The following is an 8,789-nucleotide window of genomic DNA, read 5'->3' as shown; positions in this document are numbered from 1 at the left end:
TTACGGATCTCCCAGAGGAAAGCTTACTTTGACCCAGGAGAACGGACCAGAGATGTCGCCTCCACCCAGAGGTGCCAAATTTGTGTCTATTGGATATCAACAACTTTTTACTTGTTGCAACTTACAAAGTCCAGTTCTTTCCATTTTTTTTTTCAGCAACAACTGAGAAATTTGTCCAAATATCAGACTTTCCTTGTTTTGGTTTTGTACAGTAAAGCACCACTTTAATGTTCAGAGCCCTGCAGTCTCTTGTTGGTCTCATTATAAAGAGTGAATATGTCAGCAAGGTATGCGGTTTTGATCCAGAACACATCAGTCAGCTGCTCCAACAGTGTGTTTTGATTTCGCAGAAATTCCAGAATTTTATCCTGCAGTTCTAGAAAGCGCACAAGCACTTTGCCACACGAAAGCCAGCGCACCTCCGTGTGTAGCAGTAGAGTTTGGTGCGCTTCATCCTCACACAGTTGTGCAAATAATCTCTGGTTGGTAGGGCGAGCTTTAATGAAGCTTAAGACTTTTACAACGGTTGCCAGTGTGTCACCAAGGTCTCTGGACAGTTTTTTACTGGCGAGTGCCTGGCGATGTATCATACAGTGGAAAATTACACAGTCTGGAGCCTTTTCCATCAAACGGCTGTCCCTTATTTCTACCCATCATCGCGGCAGCTCCATCCGTGCAGCAAGCGACGATATTTGTGTAGGGCAGATTGTACGATGTGAGGTATGAATCAACAGCCGTAAAAAAATCGTAAAAAAATCGTTGTTGTGGGTAAATTGGTAGACATAAGTATGTCCCGTTTCAACTCATCTCCGTCCACATACTGTACATATACGATAAGCACAGACTCTCCCGCTACTGTGGTCATTTCATCCAGCTGTATAGCAAATTGGACTTCTCTAAGCTTTTTGTGCAACTGTTTTTTGCAGTTTTCTGCCATTTTATCAATTCTGTCTTTAACAGTGTTGTTAGAAAGTGGGACAGATTTAACCTTTTCAGCTGCTTGCGGGCCACATAGTCCCTCCACTATTTTAATGCAGGCGGGTTTGATTAACTCCTCTCCAATATTATGCGGCTTTTTTGCCTTGGCAATCAACAGCGAACACTCAAAGGAAACTTTAGTGGCCTTCTGTAAATCACTACCTGCTCTTTCGAATACTTTTCTGATGTCTGTCGATCTTTTTGACAGAGCCATCTCTTTTTTTCTCTCTAAGAATTCCTTATCTTTGCCGATTGTCTCTGGGTGCTTCGTTTCCTGGTGTCTTTTCATCTTGCTTGGTTTCATGCAGTCGTTTGCCAGTTTTTCAAAACAAAAGACACATTCTGGCCGAGACTTGTCTTGGCCTTCAATAAAACCAAAATTTATGTAGGTTTTGTCATAGTGTCTTAACTTTTTCTTCGCCTCTGATGAACAATCACCGCATTTACGTTTCTCATGCCATCTTCCTTTTGATTTTGCCGTTACTATGACAACAAGCACATTGGGCAAGTGACGGTGTGCACGCACAATTTAAATAATTATTTTATATAAGAGATCATTTTTGACTGCTTTATTTTGGCATTATAAGCATATGATTTTTTTTTATTTTTTTTTTGAACAAATATTTTTATATAAAATTATTAGTGGAACATTTTATGCATCTTTATTCACCTCAAAGCATATCTGCTCCCGCGCCCCCCCTGTGAACTCTGGCGCCCCCCTGAGGGACCCCAGGTTGGGAACCAATGGTTTAGAAGGTATAGGATCTAGCATTTGGATTTCATGTTTTACACGTCTAAATGTTTTCATGTCTGTTTTTAGTGCCATTTAACTGGTATTAACTTGTTTCTGTTTCTTTTCACTGTAGACCCGATGGAGCTGAAACAGGAGAGTCAAGAACTGAATGAAAGGAAAGAGAAAGATCAGTATGAGAAATGTCATGAATTTATGACTGTGGTAAAATCTTTTAGTTACTCACAGACTTATACAACAAAAACTAGAAACCTCCAGATGAGAGGTCACACTGGAAAGAGCCCTTTAACCTGTCAACATTGTGGAAAAAGTTTCAGTCGAAAAGGAAGCCTTAAAGTCCACATGAGAGTTCACACTGGAGAGACGCCTTACTCCTGTCAACAGTGTGGAAAAAGTTTCAGTCGAAAAGAAAGCCTTAAAGTCCACATGAGAGTTCACACTGGAGAGAGCCCTTTGACCTGCCAACAGTGTGGAAAAAGTTTCAATCGAAAAGACAGCCTTAAATTCCACTTGAAAATGCATGCTGGAGAGAAACCGTTCATATGCCCTCACTGTGGAAATAGATTTACACAGAAAAAAATCCTTAATGCCCACATGAGAGTTCACACTGGAGAGAAGCCTCACTCCTGCCAACAGTGTGGAAGGAGCTTCACGATGAAAGGAAATCTTAAGACTCACATGAGAATTCACACTGGAGAGAAGCCATTTGTTTGTGATCAGTGTGGAAAGAGTTTTAGATTTAAAGAGAGTTTTTATAATCACCTTACGAGGATTCACTCAGGAGAGAAATGTCATCAGTGCAATAGGAGTTTCACAGACAGGAATCACCTTGAGAATCATGTAAAAATTCACACTGTAGTGAAGCCTTACATGTGTCATCAGTGTGGAAAGAGTTTCACACAGAAAGGAAACCTTGAGAATCACATGAGAATTCACACTGGAGAAAAGCCTTTCACCTGTCCTCAGTGTGGTAAAAGCTTCACGATTAAAGGAAAGCTTAAGATTCACATAAGATCTCACACTGGAGAGAAGCCTTACAAGTGTCTTCAGTGTGAGAGGAGCTATAAATATCACTCAGACCTGAAACGGCATTTGCAAACTCATTCTGAAAAAAAATAGCCATTTTCTTCACTGTGACGAGGTTTAAAAAAGGAGAAATTTCAAGAATCATTTGCCATTCACTCTGGAGAAAGTCAATTCAGTTGTGATCAATGCAATAAAAACATTAAACTTACAAATACATGTGAGACCCTGTTTGTGTTCTTTGTTTAAAGGGGTCATATAATGCCATTTTTGTACAAGTTAATATGAATCTTTAGGGTCTAAATGAAAACTTTGTAATATACTTTTATTAAAAATTTTCATTAGTATTATAAAAAAACCTCTAATTTTACCTGGTCAAAAACAGCTCTGTTTTCAGCACGCCGTTTCAGTGCATATGCCTTTAAATGATAATGAGCTTTGCTGACTCCGCCCCTCTGTTCTGTGGGGCGTTTTGACAACGCACGTGGAGTGTTGCCTTGACAACAGTTGAGGGTATATTTTATAGAAAGAATGGCAGCGGGAGTCTCCGAGGACACATCTGTGCAACCGTATCAATTTGAACCGGAGTCGGACCCGGAACAAGATGGTTAACGTAATGTCACTTTGATCTATTTTTGTATGTACTGGCAGGGTTTTTAATAACACATTAACCATAACGCGTTGTTCATTATAAACGTGGGATTATGAATTATATTGAGAACGTCGTAACGTTACAGAGAAAACATGCCGTAATATACCCTGAGTGTAAACATTAGCCGCATTCATTGTGAAGCGTGCAAGCGATTTGCAAAGATTAATATTTAAAGGTTAATAAAACATTACACTCACTTCTTCTGGAGGTGCAGCAGGAACACGAATAGTTGGATTCTTTTTTCAGGACCAGCTTCTTAGCAAAACTAGATTTACACTGACCCTCGTTTATAAATCAGTCTGGTGAGAAATGATTCGCGCAAACATAAAAGCATTTACGTTGATCTTTGGGAATATTCCCTTCAAAAATAAAACTCAGCCACTGCGTCTTCAGCGGTTCGAGTTTAGGAACATTAAAATGACTGATGTGTTCCTTATTACAGCCAAGATCAGAACACCACAATCGCTTAGACGCCATTCTGCTCCAGTGTATCAACAATGGCGGACTACGCTGACAGCTCGCTCAGGGCGGGTCTGTGTTGAAACGCTGCTGTCAATTATCAATCGTGGGAGGGGCGTCCGATTTAGTGACGTCACAAAATCGAACGGCTCAATTTGAGGCAGGGGAAAACATATAAGGAGATTAAAACAAAAACACTGGATGGATTTTTATCATTATATGATGGTTGTGTACAGGCACTGCCAACACACATTTCAGTACAATCAACTTGTAAAAGTGCATGTACCATTATATGACCCCTTTAAGAATACGGCAATAGAAAATGCTGCTTTCTCACCGCAGCTGAATATGGGCTTCATCTGATTGTCTGCCTTCATGACCACTTATTTTATTTGTATTATTATTATTTTTATTCATATTCATTACCTCTTTATAAAAGCCCTTGAGGCTTTTTATTTTATTTTTGTAAACATTAACTCCAGTGGCCATTTCTTTGCTATAGAGTTTCAAATATTGAGTGGTTGATGTAGACAGCCATTTATTTACCCCTTATTTACACTGCACGTGTCTGCAGCGCGTTACGGCTGTGAAACGGCTACCGGAGCTGATCGTGCCCACTCTAGTCAATGCTTGTGTTTACACCAGCCGCGATGTGCCGCTTCGCTAAAGATAGGCGCATAGTCTATTTCCGACGGACGCCGCGTCCAAGCTGCACCGTAAATACAAAATAAAAGTCAAAAAACACGGTCAATTTCAAAATAAACACCCTGTGCAGACTCCATTGTATTGCACACCAATATATCCTTTGTAGAAAACATAGACTGTAAGGTAGAAACCCCAAAATCAAGAAAAACCACGTCGGACAGGCAAATCACGTGGTTTCGCGCATCCAGTCGCTTCACTTCTGAAATACTCCTGGTGTGAGTTGGCACCGCGTGGTGGACGGAACAAAACCTTGTCTGAGCCGTAACGCGTTGCAGTGTAAATAAGGGGTAAGGGTGCTTTTACACTGGGCTCGTTTGCTGCGGTCCGAGCCCGAGCGCGATTGTTCCCGGCGCCCCCACAGCGTTGGTCTGGTTTCACACTCAACTTGATTCTATCGAGCTTTTGTGTGTTACGTCAACGCAAACGTGCACAGCACATGATAGAAAACAGAACGAGGGTCAATATATTGTGTTTTTTTATTAATTTGGTGCTATAATGCGCAGCTGAGAAAACAACACAGGTTTACTGAGTGTGTCACATAACGTGGCTTTCTGCTGCTTGCAAACGGACTCTTTTGAGGAGACAGTGGATTTCCATAAATTTGTTGTCCTGTTTCCACTGCTGGCTCACTCTCGCTCGTATCCAAGGTAAATCATCAACACTATCATCCCTTAGATGTGTTTTATTTAACTACATCATAATCAACTAAAAACAATGCGCCGATTACTTTACTTCCTGAACAAGTGCGAACCCGAGTTCATGTTGCTTTCACATTCACGGAACCGCAGCACGATTCGAGAGCAACGGAACTCACACCACCTCCTCCAGGTAGTTTCGGGTTCGGTACCCCAGGGCGCATCCGGTCCACATGACAGTGTTCACATTAGCGATTTTTCATGCGAACCGTGCCCCGTTCCGAACTAAACTGCCAGTGTGAAAGCACCCTTACACTATTTAGAGGTGTTGCTCCATGTCAGATATGTTGGGCAGCTTATTTTGCAATGTATTTGTGGGGTATTTTGAATGTGCTGTAAAACAGACATCTCCAAGGATCTCCAACTCCATCTCCAACGAGAGGTACAGTTTTTCAAGCGTCTGCTCATTATCTGTAATGTGACTGCAAACCTGTAAATGCGCCCATCATCTCAAAACAAAGCATCAAACTTCATCATTCTTCCTCTGCTTTTCCTGTCTTTCCTTTTATGCAACACGACAAGATTAAATTAAATACATTTCATTATGTATTACCTCATTATTTCATCCTACTCCATTAAATGTAGGTGATAGAGAACCTTGCGCCGGCCATTCTACGCGGATCTCACGATCACAAACTCAACAGTCTTGGTCATTAGACAGGTAATTGACTAATACCTTAGATGGCTTCTTTCATCCTTGCTCTATCTAAAAGTACTTTGTATAGTCCCCATAGATTTGTATACGCTTGAATTAAAGTAACACTAGCTCCAATCAGAGGTCATGACCACTACTACAGATATTAGCCGACCAAATTTAATTTCTCTGATAGCAGCTTTGGTTTGGTCATTCCATGGTTTCCCATGTACACTCAACTAGAATTATATAAAACAGAGGTAAGGCTCACCCTATTTAGGTTGGTCGATCAACATTTTGTTGTCCTAAACGGAAATTCACCCTTTTAACCTTTGCGGTCTCAGTATTTTTTAAGTAGTGCCAAGTGTTAGCTGGATCTCTAAAACCTCAGTTGGTGTACCCTATGCTCCACTCAAAACTGAAGTTTAGTCCTTCACTAACCTGACGCAGATTTGCGGTAACATAAGCCTTCACTTAATCTACTTGAGAAGTAGTAAGAAGAAGAAGTAGTTTTATTTATATAGCGCCTTATATAGCACCATTGTTGATATATTACTAAGTGTAAGGGGTAGTGAATTTCATTAATTAGGAGCATTTACACTAAATGACTTTCCACCTATACAGTGGACAACCGAAAACGAGGAATGGATAAAAAAAAACATGTTCAGATAATCTAAGGCAGGGGTGGGCAACAGTTTTAGTCTGAGGGCCACAGTTACTTTGGCAAAGTAAACGGAGGGCCACACTTTGGACAATTGCAATTAAACATAGTTACATGATTAAATGGTACAAATTAATTCAATGCAAATATGTATAAGGCTACTCTACAGTTATTTTGACTTTGCCAGCCTATTTCAAGGCCTGATTATTTATTTTTGCTAGGCCTGTCTGACCTATTTTTGCTACTCTGTCTAACTGGATTTACTTTCAAGGATTCATTTCTTACACTACCCTGCATATTGTTCAACTGTCATTCATACCAGCTGTAGCTATTCAAGATAGAAAACTACTAACAAAACTGCAAATGTATGTGTGCAGGTTACATTAACATACATATACAGACTTCAGGCAATCTGGCTTTAAATCTGGAATTATTAAATTGAATTGAGGCTATATACCACCAGAGGGAGACCTTCATCACTGAATGAAAAACATATTCATCTGATTTCAGTTGTGATTATTCATTTTTTTGTAATTTCTTTAACATATTTTGTTTAAATCTTTTATAAAATAGAACACAATTTAAGTGCAGATCAACTTCACACGTATGTTTGCTTGAAAGATATAAAGGACAACATGGAATAGGCCTATGCATCTCACAAAATGTAAATTTGATTTAGCTGCATCATAACCATCTACGGGACATGCATAAGAAATGGCAACATGAAACTGAACAATGTTGTAAAAATAACATCATCAATCAAGCGTAACTTAATGGAACTTTGGCTAGGCCTACTTTAGAAAAATGTATTTCGGCCTATGCAACTGAGATGAAGAGCTTTTTGTCTGTGTTCTGTAACTCACTGTGAACAATTGAGGCGATCGCCTTTCTTTACTAAGTCATCGAAATCTGGGGTCGTGTTCGACGTTGAGATGCGCAACACGGACGACAGGTGTGCGTCGGTTAGTCGTGATCTGTAGCGTGACTTGTTAAAGTTCATTACAGAGAAAGTCTGCTCGCATACATACGTGGACCCGAATAACACGAGCATCCTTTGCGCATGCCTCCGCATGTTAGGAAACTTGCCCTCGTTCAATGCACCGTAAAACCTGTCCAATGATGACAAGGTGAATTTCTCCTTGAGAGTGGGATCGCACTGCATGTCAATCAACTCAAGCTGAGCCTCCAGAGGCACTTGGTCGCTGTCAAAGAAAAAGGGGGTGGACACCAGCTCCATCTCTTTTTCAAGTTTTCCGAAATCAGAGAAACGCCTTTTGAATTCAGTGTGCAGATTCTCGAGTGTAGTGGTGTATGTGACAGTGAGTCGGGATGGCACATCCTTCATTGTAGTGAAAGTTGGGAAATGCGTAAAGCTCTTGTTTGTAATTTGTCAGGAAAACTAATTTGCTCTGAATGCTCGCACGTAGGAATACAGTTTGTGCACGAACACATCCTTCCCCTGCAGCTTCCGATTGAGGTCATTCAAATGGCCCATTAAATCCACAGCAAAGGCAAAGTCAAGCATCCAATCGGAATCTTCAAGTTCTGGAAAGTCACCAGCCTTCCCGACATTCTCCAGAAACACCCCTATCTGACGTCTCAGGTCCCACACACGGCGTAGCACTGTGCCCAGACTCAGCCAGCGGACGTTTGAGTGGTATGGGACATCAGTGTGTTCTGCCTCACTCTCCTCCAACAACTGGATAAACTGGCGGTGGTTAAGCGCCCGGGCCCTGATGAAATTGACAAGTTTCACCACAGTTTTGGTGACGTGATCAAGCTTTAACACCGACTTAGACAAGGCTTCCTGATGAATGATGCAGTGCAAGAAAATCAGAGTTGAGTTGGGGTGGGGTCATCCTCTCTCACCCTGTCCTGTATCCTACGCAATAGCCCAGTGTTCTTCCCGGTGAGGTTTGGACAGCCATCAGTGGTCACGTTCAGTAACTTCGCCCACGGTAGGTTAATTCTCTGCATGCATCCTGACATGTATCATAGAGATCTGAACCCCTTGTCGTCTTCTTCATTGATTCCATCGCAAGACACTCCTCCACTATTTCAAATGTGTCAGTAATTCCTCTGATGAATATAAGCAGCTGGGCAGTGTCTTTAATATCAGTGCTCTTATCCAGCGCTATTGAACAGTATGTGAAATCAGTGGCCCTTTTTAGCAATGCAGATGTCAGCTCATCTGAAAATGGTTTGCTGTGTTTGGCGATTTTGTGTGACAC

General features: G+C 41.1%; 2 protein-coding genes across 2 annotated transcripts; one reads left to right on the top strand and one right to left on the bottom strand.

Annotated features, from left to right (window-relative positions):
* Positions 1-2,155: 2,155 nt before the first annotated feature.
* Positions 2,156-2,848, top strand: LOC130103418 (gastrula zinc finger protein XlCGF8.2DB-like). The gene has a single exon (XM_056269662.1). It carries the CDS (start codon positions 2,156-2,158, stop codon positions 2,846-2,848), a length of 693 nt encoding a protein of 230 aa, XP_056125637.1.
* A 5,109-nt stretch (positions 2,849-7,957) lies between these two features.
* Positions 7,958-8,547, bottom strand: LOC130103417 (general transcription factor II-I repeat domain-containing protein 2-like). Its single transcript, XM_056269661.1, is given in 2 exon segments — positions 7,958-8,416; positions 8,419-8,547. Coding segments are annotated over 2 exon segments (588 nt in total).
* Positions 8,548-8,789: the final 242 nt, after the last annotated feature.

Source organism: Rhinichthys klamathensis, unplaced genomic scaffold (genome assembly GCF_029890125.1).
Source record: "Rhinichthys klamathensis goyatoka isolate OS25496 unplaced genomic scaffold, OSU_Roscu_1.1 h1tg000288l_1, whole genome shotgun sequence".
NCBI classification, from domain to species: Eukaryota; Metazoa; Chordata; class Actinopteri; order Cypriniformes; family Leuciscidae; genus Rhinichthys; species Rhinichthys klamathensis.
This window is presented reverse-complemented; position numbering and strand designations above follow the sequence as displayed.